General features: G+C 43.5%; 1 protein-coding gene across 4 annotated transcripts; it reads right to left on the bottom strand.

Moving 5' to 3' along the window:
• Position 1: 1 nt before the first annotated feature.
• On the bottom strand, positions 2-12395 carry KPNA2 (karyopherin subunit alpha 2). Of its 4 annotated transcripts, none has more exons than XM_025361548.1 (11): positions 12074-12395; positions 10701-10798; positions 10414-10551; positions 6563-6651; positions 4678-4946; positions 4330-4424; positions 3966-4229; positions 3239-3472; positions 2811-2993; positions 946-1095; positions 2-340 (listed from the first exon to the last, which is right to left on the bottom strand). In XM_025361548.1, exons 2-11 carry the CDS (start codon positions 10773-10775, stop codon positions 248-250), a joined length of 1590 nt encoding a protein of 529 aa, XP_025217333.1. In that variant the 5' UTR covers positions 10776-10798; positions 12074-12395; the 3' UTR covers positions 2-247. The 4 variants fall into 4 exon arrangements, with proteins under 4 accessions (XP_025217333.1, XP_025217337.1, XP_025217334.1 ...); XM_025361552.1 differs by having other exon boundaries at positions 10697-10798; positions 12074-12180; XM_025361549.1 differs by lacking the exon at positions 12074-12395 and adding an exon at positions 11352-12002.
• Positions 12396-13620: the final 1225 nt, after the last annotated feature.

Here is a 13620-nt window from a genome sequence, read left to right as displayed (position 1 = left end):
AAAGAAAAGGGTGGACTTTAATGTTTATTTACAGGATGCTGCAAGATATGAAATTCCACATAGAAATAAGAAACCTAGTCAGAGGACAAGCTTCATACAGTATGTACAGTTGGAACTGTTCAAGTATAGTTTCAGTGTAAAAAGTGCTACAATAACAAACCACATTTAAAAAGAGTTCTTAGTAGAGAAACAATAAGACAAAATACCAAACATGGTACACAACAAATGTATGCCTCAGCTACGTGATCTAAAAGGTAAAGGTCCCAGGAGCCCCATCCTGAACTTGGAAGGTGTAGCCTTCAGAGGTAGTTTCCGGCACAACGTTTTGATCTTCCTCTTCCTGGAAATACATTATAAAAAGAATGTAAGTATTTCAAGCAGCAGCCTACCTAGAAGTCTACATTTAATCTCTGGGTCTTGATCTGCATATTATACCTTTAATCCTGTATGATATTCTAGTATTTGACATAGGGGAGGGAGGGTCTCAGAAACTTTGCCAATTCATGAGTGCCTGGGGAGTTGCAGGGACTGGGGATAAGAAATGCTACTACAGTGACAGAAACAGATTTTTTTCTTCCCCAACTGCCACTTTTCAATAGGAAAAGACTGTATTACGCCCAGAGCATAGTGGTGGGTTTGGCCTCCTTCTGTATCACCTCCTACAATGACACCCACTAACTTACCCTCCAGATATTCTAAGATTCTCAAGGCTGTTCATTTGAAACTAATCTGGTGACTTTTAAAATCTCAGTTTAAAAAGATTTTATTACCATCAAGCCAAACTAGAGGGGCAAATAGGTACATTATGTCCTATGCACACTGACATTTTACTATATTTAACAAAGATATGAGACTTATTTTAAAAAGTATGAGGGGAAAAAAAGGCTCATGGCCTTGACTTTAGATGTTTCCAAGTTGTTATTAATATTACCGTCCATTACTCACCTCTACAGAGAAATACTTCTCAATTAAGCTTAACGAAGCCTTATACACAGACTCATTTTCATGGTTTTGTAGAGCTTCAATTTTGTCTAAGCCGCCACATTCTTCAATCATTATACTAAGTTTCTCAGTTTCACCTAGTTTTTCAGCAGCCTAAAAAAAAAAAAATTCCAAGTTTACTGGTGTATACTCTGAATGTTTTATTTTAATGAACAAAACAACATCGATAATTTGAATATAGATACATGTCAGGCAGAAATAATCACCTAACGGTTCCTTCAACAAACCTATCACTATCACAGTCCATTTTATATTTTGTTGAAATTCAATGTGATTGGATCTATACCTGCTTTTAGCACTACTTCAACTGGAGCCAAAGATCTTACAATCAATAGTTCTCAACCTTTTCTATGTATCAAAATCACGTGGGCAACTTTTAAAACACACTACATTCCAGTTCAACTGGTCTGCTATGGGAACAGGGGCTTATTGTTCTGTAAAAAATCCTTTATCATCACAAGGTGTAGTCAAGGTGTCAAAGGCAAAGATGGCCTATGGAATGCTAAACTAAATGTCTGACCAGAATGTGTGTTGGTATTAAGGATTTACTGGACATACGGAACGGTATGTAGGTTAGTTTTCCTTTAAATTTTCAACTTTAAAGAGATACATAAATATCTATAGATGAAATAACAGATTTGCTTCAAAGTAACTTAGGGGATTAGATGAGGTGAAGAAGAAATACTGGCCACATATTGACAAATTATTTATACACAGTGACAAATACACCAGCATCCATTATTGTAGGCTCAACGTTTTTTTTTTTAAGACAAGAGTTTCACTCTTGTTGCCCAAGATGGAGTGCAATGACGCAAACTCAGCTCACTGCAACTTCCGCTTCCCGGGTTCAAGCGTTTCTCCTGCCTCAGCCTCCTAAGTAGCTGGAATTACAGGCGCCTGCCACCACGCCCGGCTAATTTTTTGTATTTTTAGTAGAGACGGGGTTTCACTATGTTGGCCAGGCTGGTCTCAAACTCCTGACCTCATGCTCTGCCCACCTCAGCCTCCCAAAGTGCTGGAATTACAGGTGTGAGCCACTGTGCCCAGCCTGTAGACTCAACTTCTATATGTAAAAATCTCTAGAATCTAAAGTTGATGAGTAGAACTTACCTACCACCAATCACTATGACAAAGTGCCATATGCTGGTATGCTTGGATCAATTAGGGATACAACCAGAAGAAAAATATAAGTTATTCAAATTTTTTTTTTCTGAGATAGTTTCACTCTTCCGGCCAGGCTGGAGTGAAGTGACATGATCTTGGCTCACTACAACCTCCACCCCCGGCCCAGGGTTCAAGTGATTCTCCTGCCTCAGCCTCCCAAGTAGCTGGGATTATAGGCGCCTGCCACCACACATGGCTAATTTTTGTATTTTTAGCAGAGACGGGGTTTCACCATGTTGGCCAGGCTGGTCTCGGACTCTTGACCTCAGGTGATCCACCTACCTCGGACTCTCAAAGTGCTGTGATTACAGGCATGAGACACCATGACTGGCCAAGTCATTCAAATTTAATTTCACCAAAATTCAGTATGAAATTGGGACATTAAATCAACTAAGTAAACAGATGTGATGAGTCCACATAAACGCCCGACTTCGATTCAGGTCCCATCATCCACTTGTCATCTCTTTCATCTTTGATAATGCCTGCCACATTTTTAATCAAAGGTGTGGCCCACCTAAACAGGCTTTCTGAATCTGTGGCTTACTAGTGACTAAACTTACAACAGTTGCCCTCCCCCAGGTCTAAATAGTAAACTGATTATTATCAAGTTCAAATTCAAACAAAGCCACCTTGATAGGACTTACCTGAAAGATATTTGAAATGGCATCCAGGATAACCAGAATAATCTTGGTATCTTTTGCAGTTAAGAGGTTCATCAACGGTTCTATTATGCCACAGTGAACAAGGTACACAATCTGCTCAACTGTTCCACCACTAGTGTAGTTGGTCACGGCCCATACAGCTTCCTTTTGTGTCTTAAAATCTGCCTATTAAACATAAGGAAATGGTTTTATTTCAGAAAGTTGCAAGAATAAGTTTCCAAGAGTACTTTTTCACAAAAACAATGACTCAAAGTACCAAGGTTCTATCCAACTGTAAGTGAAAGGGGTTCCTGGGTATTTTTCAGCAAAGGACTCCAAGTAGAACCCAAGATTCTTGCACGTGAAGCTTATCAAGCAGAGCTTTCTATAAATACTAAAAATGACTTGATTAAATCCTAAGACTTCATTACCTTAGAGAGAACACTGACAAGGAATGGGACTAATCCATGATTCACAACTTGCTGTATCTGGTCCTGACGGCCAGCTGTGATGTTTGACATTGTCCATGTAGCTTCCTTCTGAATGTTAGTTTTGGGGTTGGTGAGCAGGCTGGGAAAGACAGCGAGTGCTCCTGCATCAATTACAACCTGAGTCTGTTCATCTGTACCAGTGACAATATTCCCTATGGCTCTTAGGGCAGGAGTCTGAAAAAAAAAAAAAAAAAAATGTTGACGCTGGTTTTTTCCCAGCACTTCAGAAATTCTGTACCCTAAAAGTTTTAACAAGAGGCCCATCATGGGTATGAAATAGGTAATACTTCAATATTAGTATCAATTGATAATGCTTTTTTTTTTTTTGAGAGACAGGAGTCTTGCTCTTGTCACCCAGACTGGAGTGCAATGGCACGATCTCGACTCACTGCAGCCTCTGCCTCCTGGATTCAAGCAATTCTCCTGCCTTAGCCTCCCAAGTAGTTGGGATTACAGATGCCTGCCACGACATCCAGATAATTTATTTGTATTTTTAGTAGAGATGGGCTTTCATCATGTTGGCCAGGCTGGTCTCTAACTCCTGACCTCAGGGGATCCACCCGCCTTGGTCTCCCAAAGTGCTGGGATTATACAGGCGTGAGCCACTGTACCCAGCCCTGATCATGCTTTTTATACTTATGTCCTAATCTGCAAGTAAATAACTTACCACTATTGGCAATTCAGAAGCTCCTAGAAGCTTCACAAGTTGGGGCACAACTCCTGTTTTCACGACCATGTCAATTCGTTCATTCGGACCGTCAGTAAGGTAGGAAATAGCCCAGCAGGTATCTGCTAATACTTCTGGATCATCATGATGCAGGAGCCGAACTAAGGTAGGAAGAATCTGCTCAACAGCATCTATCGGGGGTGCAGGATTCTTGTTGCGGCAAAGATTTGAAAGTGTCCAGGTAAGATTACGTAAGTAGCCACACTAGGGGGATAAAAATAGGCAATGAGAGGTTCTGTCTTTTGAGAAGATGGGGGAAATGAGAATGAAGAAGTGAGTAACTTTATTCATGTTAGTAACTTACTGCTAAAGATGACATATCAGGAACCGCAAGGAGAGCCAACAGTGGGTCAACTGCACCATACTTAATAACCAAGTCTCGGAACACTGAGCCGTCACCTGAAAAAAAAGGCAAGATTAATTTTATTATCTTGTCCAACACCACCAACGTTCAGTGACTGATGCACCAGCAAAAACTCCCAAACGTACTTAGATGCCCCTCTGCTGCCTTTGTAAAGACGACACTTTCATTCCTAATAACGGCTTGGAAAGCAAGCTCAAAACTTGACGAAGTCGTTACTACTTATAAGGCCTTTCTTTGAACTCATTACAATTAGATACATTCAGTCAAAAGAACTTCAAGTCCAAGTACCTGCAATGTTTCCTAGAGCCCAGACGGCTTGTTCACTGATGTGAGCATGGGGAGATGCCAACAGAGAGATGAATGCTGGGATGGCACCTCCATCTACCACAGCCTTGGTCTGTTCTGATGTCCCAGAAGCAATGTTAGTGAGTGCCCAAGCAGACTCAAACTGAATGGGACTACAATCAGTTCTGCCCAAGAAGGACACAAATTTTGGAATCAAACCAGCCCGGATTATGTTGTCTATGGGGGGCTGTTTTTCTCTAGAAAGTAGTTTCCTAAAGGGGAACAAAAAGAGAAATAAAAGTTGAAAGTGGTTAACAAAAGGAGTTTCTGTAAAAACCAATTTAAAATGCAATTCAACAGTTTAGAACTTCAGACAACCTTTTAAGTAAATCACTAAATGCTGAGACATTCTGGAATCTAAGAGAAGCTGAACAGATTACCTGTATGGTGCTATATATGCGGTAAAATTAACTACCATTTTTCCAAAAATTAATGTAGATTACCCTCCTCTCCATCCCTGCAGAAATCTACAGATCTTGTCACTTTTTAAAAAAACTTTTGACGTTCTGACAGGGTTAGACTCCCATTGTTAACTGAATTTGTTCTCCCTGATAGTTGTGGTTAAGCACATTTTTATTTTTTGAGACGGAGTCTCGCTCTGTTGCCCAGGCTGGAGTGCAGTGGCCGGATCTCAGCTCACTGCAAGCTCCGCCTCCCGGGTTCACACCATTCTCTTGCCTCAGCCTCCCAAGTAGCTGGGACTACAGGCGGCCGCCACCTCGCCCGGCTAGTTTTTTGTATTTTTTAGTAGAGACAGGGTTTCACCGTGTTAGCCAGGATGGTCTTGATCTCCTGACCTCGTGATCCGCCCGTCTCGGCCTCCCAAAGTGCTGGGATTACAGGCTTGAGCCACTGCGCCCGGCTACATTTTGTTTTTTTGAGATGATCTCACTCCACCCAGGCTAGAGTGCAGTGCCATTATCACAGCTCACTGCAGCCTCCACCTCCTGGGCTCAAGTGATCCTCCCACCTCAGACTCTTTAGTAGCTGGGACAACAAGTGCGCACCACCACACCCAGGTAATTTTATTTGTTTTTTGAGACAGAGTCTTGCTCTGTCACCAGGCTGAAGTGCAGGGGCAAGATCTCAGCTCACTGCAACCTCCGCCTCCTGGGTTCAAGCAATTATCGTGCCTGGGTCTCTCCAGTACCTAAGATTACAGGCATGTGCCACCACACCCAACTAATAATTTTTTTTGTAGAAACGGGGTCTCACCATATTGCCCAGGCTGGTCTCAAACTCCTGGGCCCAAGTAACCCGCCCCCTAGCCTCCCAAAGGGCTGGGATTATAGGCATGAGCCACAGTGCCCAGCCTAGAACTTTTTAATGATAATTTACCATTGAAATTTGTTCTTCCGCACACTCTCAAGCTACAGAACTTATTAATCCTTTCTATCATATCATAAATATCTGTGTATGGTGGGAGGTAAAGGTCAAATTATACTGATCTCCTAAATGGATCTATCATTCTAAATGCATGTCTCAATCCCACTTACTATTTATTTCTTCCTTTCCCCGCCAGTGACCTGAAACATCACTTTGGTAAAAATTTTATGGGCAGGTGCAATGGCACACACCTATGATCCCAGCACTTCAGGAGGCTGAGGTGAGAGGATTGCTTGAACCCAGGCATTCAACACCAGCCTGGGCAAAATAGCAAGGCCTCTCTCTCAAAAAAATTAATAAATAAAAAATACTATTTGGCGTATGGCTGGCTGGCCTAATCTTTCCTTACACACTATCTGTCCCTTCCTGCCCCCACCCAAAAAAAAAAAATCTAAAAACCTGAATTTCTTGGGCTACCCATGCTATTGCAGACAAGACTTACCTGGCAGCTTGAGTAGCTTGGAGCTGATTTTCCACATTGCTGCTATTTATGCCTTTGACAATGTCATCAACAGACCAATTTACAGTACCCTAGAAGTGAAATTTTGCACATTATCATTAAGCTTAAATACAAACAATAAAATCCACACTTACTTGTGTAAACATCATTAGGCTTATAGCCAGCTACTACATATTTAACCCTACATTTAATTTTGCCTGTTAAATATTCATTATTTTATATGTAGAACAGTTTCCAAACTCGGTGTCATGACTCACTAGAGTCTCAAGTTATGGAGTATCCAAGTGTTTTGTCGCTAAAAAAGGCAGCTTTGAACCATTTAAAAAATGAACTAGAAGGTCAGGCATGGTGGCTAACACCTGTAAGCCTAGCACTTTGGAAGGCTCAGGAGGGAGGATGGTTTGAGCTCGGGTGAGACGACCTCCCCCACGACAAAAAAAAAGAAAAAAAAATCCAGGCATGGTGGTGTCTGCCTCTCGCCATACAAGACCAAAGATTATTTCTACATTAGTCTCAATAACTTGCATTCAGATATACTTTCAGGGAGAAAGACATGAAGTTATAGGCAAAGTTCTGAGGATTTTCTTTTTTTTTTTTTTTTTTTTGAGACGGAGTCTGGCTCTGTTGCCCAGGCTGGAGTGCAGTGGCCGGATCTCAGCTCACTGCAAGCCCCGCCTCCCGGGTTCACGCCATTCTCCTGCCTCAGCTTCCCGAGTAGCTGGGACTACAGGCGCCCGCCACCTCACCCGGCTAATTTTTTTTGTATTTTTAGTAGAGACGGGGTTTCACCATGTTAGCCAGGATGGTCTCGATCTCCTGACCTCGTGATCCGCCCGTCTCGGCCTCCCAAAGTGCTGGGATTACAGGCTTGAGCCACCGCGCCCGGCCCGAGGATTTTCTTTTTTTGAGATGGAGTTTCACTTGTTCCCCAGGCTAGAGTGCAGAGCCACGATCTTGGCTCACCACAACCTCCACCTCCTGGGTTCAAGCGATTCTCCTGCCTCAGCCTCCCGAGTACCGGGGATTACAGGCATGCGCCACCACGCCCAACTAATTTTTTTTGTATTTTTAGTAGAGACAGGGTTTCTCCATGTTGCTCAGGCTGGTCTTGAACTGCCAACCTCAGGTGATCCGCCTGCCTGGGCCTCCCAAAGTGCTAGGATTACAGGTGTGACCCACCACACCTGGCCGAGGATTTTCATATCTAATTTTATAATCTGTGTATTTCCATGGTTGAGTGTTGTTGCAAATATAAATGTTTTATGTTCAGCTGGGCGAAGTGGCTCATGCCTGTAATCCCAGCACTTTGGGAGGCCGAGGTGGGTAGATCACCTGAGGTCAGGAGTTCAAGACCAGATTGGGAAACATGGTGAATCCCCATGTCTACTAAAAATGCAAAAATTAGCTAGACATGGTGATGATCCCCTGTAATCCTAGCTACTTGAGAGGTTGAGGCAGGAGGGTCACTTGAACCCAGGAGATGGAGGCTGCAGTCAGCCAGAGATCGCACCACTGCACTCCAGCCTGAGTAACAGCTCAAGACCCATTCCCCGACCCCCATCAAAAAAAAAAAAAAAAATTTATGTTGTGAATCACAGTAGAAAGGTTTGAGAACCAGTGCTACCTGTAATTTAAAAAGACAGTATCCCTGTCTTTCCAGGAGCCTGACGCCTCCCAGAAGAAATGTGACAAGCAGACAAACAGCATAAAACAAGTGGTAAACAGATGGGCTACACAGCATTTACTCCCCATTTTGGGTGCAGAACCAAGGTGCTAGAGAATCCTGAGAAAGAAGTGTCTTTCCTGCTAGGCTAAGGAGTGCTATAAGGAGAAGATGAGCTTTGAGTATTAGTACCCTAGATATAGAACATAGGTAGTATTCAATTAAAAAAAAAAAAAGATAAATGTGGAGTGCTAAAGGAAGCATAATGTGGCTGCGCGTGGTGGCTCACACCTGTAATCTCAGAACTTTGGGAGGCCAAGGCAGGCAGATCACCTGAGGTCAGGGTTCGAGACCAGCCTGACCAACATTGCGAAACCCCGTCTCTACTGGAAAAAAACAAAAATTAGCTGGGCATGGTGGCACATGCCTGTAATCCCAACTACTCCGGAGGTTGAGGCACGAGTATCGCTTGAACCCAGGAGGCGGATGTTGTGGTGAGCCAAGATGGTGCCTTGCACTCCTGCCTGGGCAACAAAGCAAGGCTTCATCTTAAGAAAAAAAAAAAAAAAAAAGGAAGCATATTGAGAAAGTGCCAGATGAAAGATAAATTTGAAAATCTAAGATAGGTCTACTTTATGGAAGGCCTTCATGGAGCAGGGATTTTTATTTTTATAGACAGGGTCTCACTGTCACCCAGCAAGAGTACAGTAGTGCAATCATAGCTCGCTGCAACCTCAAAATCCTGGCAAGTGATCCTTCTGTCTCAGCCCCCTGAATACCTAGGACTAAAGGCCAATGCCACCATGCCCAGTTAACTTTATTTTTTATAGAGACAAGGTCTTGCTACGTTGCCTAGGCTGGGCTCAAACTCCCGGCCTCCAGTGATCCTCCCATTTCAGCTTCCCAAAGTGTTGGCATGAACAGGCATGAACCACCATGCCCAGCTGGAATATGAATTTTTTTATTTTTATTTTTTTCCTTGATTGTTGCCCAGGTTGGAGTGCAATGGGACGATCTTGGCTCACTGCAACCTCCGCCTACCAGGTTCAAGCAATTTGGAGGATGGATTTTGAGGAGAGAAAACACATGTCTAAGGCAGTACTTTAGGAAAAATTTCAGGAAAATAATATATGGCACAGAAAGGAGGAAATGATAACTTAGGAGGCTACCATAAATATTTCAGAAGGAAAGTCCTGAACAAAGCTGGTGACAAATACAAAAAAAGAGAGAATACCAAAAAAGGCAGAAATAAACCAAAAACGGGAAGGGCCTGGTGGCTCACGCCTGTAATCCCAGCACTTTGGGAGGCCAAGGCAGGCATATCACGAGGTCAGGAGTTCAAGACTAGCATGGCCAACATGGTGAAACCCTGCCTCTACTAAAAATATAAAAACAGACCGGGCAGTGGCTCACACCTGTGATCCCAGCACTTTGGGAGGCCGAGGCGGGTGGATCACGAGGTCAGGAGATCAAGACCTTCCTGGCTAACACGATGAAACCCCGTCTCTACTAAAAATACAAAAAAATTAGCTGGGCGGGGTGGTAGGTGCCTGTAGTCCCAGCTACTTGGGAGGCTGAGGCAAGAGAATGGCGTGAACCTGGGAGGTGGAGCTTGCAGTGAGCTGAGATCACATCACTGTACTCCAGCCTGGGCGACAGAGGGAAACTCAAAAAAACAAAACAACAAAAAAATACAAAAACTAGTCAAGCATGGTGGTGCGTGCCCGTAATCCCAGCTACTCAGGAGGCTGTGGCAGGAGAATTGCTTGAACCCAGGAGGCAGAGGTTGCTGTGAGCCAAGATTGTGCCACTGCACTCCAGCCTGAGCAACAAAGCGAGACCCCATCTAGGGAAAAAAAAGAAAAAAAAAGAGAATAAACCAGAAACTGGTTGGCTCTGGACACAGTGGTCAGGTCAAGGTACCCAGTTAGCAGCGAGAAATGCAGGGAAGTCTGAAGGAAGGTCAGAGCTAAAGGAAGATCCTAAATCAGCTTCAGTGGATTATGGAAGGCAGGAAAGAAGACAATTACTAATTGGGAACAGAGAAAAAGATCTTCACAGATAGTTACAACCTAAGGCTAAAAATGTTAAGTTTACTTGAATTTCTAAGAAAAGTTCCTACTGATTTTCTGGATTTCACGTAACTCATAAACCAAAATACATTTTTTACCTGATTGTTGCGGTTTTCCTGCAGCGGAGAAGTAGCATCATCAGGAAATGAGCTTACGTTTCTCCTCTTCAGCATCTGGTCATCCTTCTTAGCTTTCCTCAGCTCCACATTGACCTCTATTCTGCGACGCCTCATTTCCTTGAGAAAAGATAACATGCTGTTTCACCTATCACATCAGTTTTTGTTGCTAAGTGAGGGTATTTTTAAAAAGATCCCTAAGTTTTCACCCCTTTCCAAATGTCCTCCCATTTAAACACCACCACAGGAAAGCAACAGAAAGTACTCACTGTACTGTCTTTTCCCTTGTTCTTGAATCTGTGAAGACGGGCAGCTGGTGTATTAGCATTCTCGTTGGTGGACATGGTTATGAGACAAAGGGAGAAAGCTAAAAGATGGGCGAGGAGAAAAATATTTCCTTTATCGTTTTCCTTTGTCAATAATAGTACCAAATAAGAACTGAATTATCAAGCATCTACTGAATCCACACCTGTATGCTAGAGGGGGTATCATCATGTTTTCAGCACTATGAAATAGCTTTACCCAAAGGGGAACTGTCCCCCTTCCCTCTGAAGCGCTGAGACTTCCTGGAGAGGGCTGTCCATCAGAAATAGAATGCAAGCTATATAAATTGAAACTTCCTAGTAGCCATACTTTTTAAAAGGCGAAAAGAAACAAGTGAAACTAATTTCAATAATTTATTTTACTTAACCCAACATATCCAAATAGTATTTCAACATATATATTTCAATATATAAAATAACTGACATCTTTTACATTCTTTTTCCATACTCCATCTTTGAAGTCTTTTGTGTACTTTAAGCTTACAGCGTATTTCAATTTGGACTAACGTGTGTCCACCGTTTCTGACAGCCTGGCTCGATACTCCAGAGTCCCTAATAGTTAATCCAAGGCAAAGTAGGGGAACCAAGTTAACTTACAGCTAAAAATTATGTGCCAGGGCAATAAATTCAGATTCTCAGGAGGCTCGCACTACTTTACTGTCTTTACTTGGCCAAAATAGGTGCAGATTCGAAAACTAAATAAAAATTTGCTTCATCATTACATTATGGTCAACATTAAAAATGCAGTGCCGCATGTCGCATATTTGATTTGCATTTCCAGAGACTAGAAGCGAATGCACTTAATTAGGACGACATCAGCTGTGCGTCATTCAGAAGACGACAAAAGTCAAAGCCCTCCTTACAATTTGCCATCTTTGCTTTCATTACGCTCGCCTACGACTTGGTGGCACAGCCACCCCGGGGCCAAAGTGTCAGAGACGGTGCTCCCAACTGCCACCCCCAGCCCCTGCCCCTGCCCCTACGTCGGGGAAGATGCAACGAGAAAGGGGGAAGCGAGGCCAGGGCCGCCACGAGCCCTCCCGGGACATTCGCCCTCAGGCCTGGCTCGCTCCGATTCTCCCGGCCGCGACGCGTTATGGTCTCCGCTGCCGTTTGAAGAGCGTCGGCGCCCTAAACCCGCAGACCCCGCAAAACTCAGCCGCCTGGTCAATGAACCAGTCGCCCCCGAGGCCTAGACAACGCGGGAGGCTGAGCCAGGCTCGGCGTGGACCCGGGGCCTCCTTCCCCCCACCCAAAGGCGAACGCCGCCCGCGGGCAAACCGTTAGCGCTCGGGCCGAGCCGCCGCCTGAGTCTGTACCTGCGAAGCGGGCCCGGGCTTCCACGGGAGGCGATGCGGGGAATCAGCGGCTGTGGGACGGCTGCGCTCAAAGGGTCCACCTCGACTCAGCTCAAAGACCGTGTGGCTCGTGCAGCCGGCCGGCGCGATTTAAATTTCCCGGTGACTCCGCATTCCGATTGGCTGGTTCGAGCCCAAGCTGTGTGCCCATTGGTGGATTTGAAAAACACGTTGAGAGGGGAGGGAGTCATAGGGCTTAGGGGCGAGTGGGAGGGGGGGGGAAAAAAAAAAAAAAAAAAAAAAGGGAGGATGGCATCGCGAGATGAGGGAGCGGACGGGCGGTTCCCGAGCGCCTGGCCGGGCGGAGCGGGAGGACTCCAGATCCCGTCAAGCAACGCGAAGGGGCGGTCCCTGGGCCGTTTGTGTTTCCACTGGGTTGAAGCGCGCATGGTCCCTGGGCGTTTTCCTGGGCGACAGCCTTAAACAAATACCGCAAAATGATTCTCAAAGTCATTATTTTAAAAAAACTTTGTTGTTGATCTTCATGAAAATTAAAAAATGATAATTAATAAATAAGTAATCTTTATAGAAAGACATATTGCTTTGCATTTTTTTCCTGTTACGATATCCGAAGAACTTGGCAGGGGTTTCTGGCCACTATGGGAGGGAAGATTTATGTTATATTTTTTAGTTTAGGTTTTTTTTTTCAATTGCGTCGTAAAAGACTGTATAGAAGCCGCAAATATGGTAACAAAACGTTTCTTATTCCTGTTTCTCCAAACACTCAAGTTTTGTATTTTTAAATAATTTCAAATGCAGCAGAATTGCAAATCCTTATCCAGATTTGCCAAATGTTAACATTTTGCCACATTTGCTACTGCTGTCTCTATACATATATATGTATACCTATGCACATGTGTACCTATGTGTGATTTCAATATGTTACTTTTTGAAACATTTGAGAATTTCAGAATCATGTCCTTTTTCCTCTGTTTCACGATGTATCTCCTAAGAAAAGACATTCTCTTACATAACCACACTGCAGTCGTCAAATTCAGAAAAACTGAAATTTCATGCTGTTGTTTAGTATGTAGTCTGTGTTCAAGTTTTGTCAATTGTTCCAGTAACATTCTATGCTCGTTACACATTTCTGAATTTTGCATTTTTTGCCATATGCTCAAACGAAGAAACAAAACAAAGATGGTCAACAGAGCATCAGGATTATGGGCCATTTTTGTTTCTGCAATTTTTTTGTGTTCTAAAAGATTACATTTTAGAAAAGTTGTCATGGTTTATTTCTTACTATAAATAAATTCAAACACCAAATTTGTCCATTCTTGCAGTCATTAATGCTAGCCTCATTCATTGTATAGCAGCCAGAGTTCATAAAGGGTTGCACCTACTCTTAATCAGCATAATCCCATCCCCCTAAATGCAAGAATGTGGAAGGAATTCACCCCTAAACCAATCACTGTGAGGCATTCTCTCAGCTACTGAGAATGGTTCAGGGGCAGGCACATGACCTAAATTCATCCAGTTGGACAGCCTATGCCTTTTGTTTACTGGTT

Source organism: Theropithecus gelada, chromosome 16 (assembly GCF_003255815.1).
Source record: "Theropithecus gelada isolate Dixy chromosome 16, Tgel_1.0, whole genome shotgun sequence".
NCBI lineage: Eukaryota > Metazoa > Chordata > Mammalia > Primates > Cercopithecidae > Theropithecus > Theropithecus gelada.
The sequence above is the reverse complement of the archived record's forward strand: the minus strand, read 5'-3'. Positions and strand labels throughout refer to the sequence as shown.

What these genes read in the sequence shown, in the direction of transcription:
- KPNA2 (XM_025361548.1), bottom strand. Translation starts at nt 10,775, where the DNA reads ATGTCCACCAACGAGAATGCTAATACACCAGCTGCCCGTCTTCACAGA. An exon ending in CTGATATGTCATCTTTAGCA is followed by an intron (nt 4,230 to 4,329) that starts GTAAGTTACTAA and finishes TTATCCCCCTAG; the next exon opens with TGTGGCTACTTACGTAATCT. An exon ending in AGAAGTATTTCTCTGTAGAG is followed by an intron (nt 341 to 945) that starts GTGAGTAATGGA and finishes ATGTATTTCCAG; the next exon opens with GAAGAGGAAGATCAAAACGT.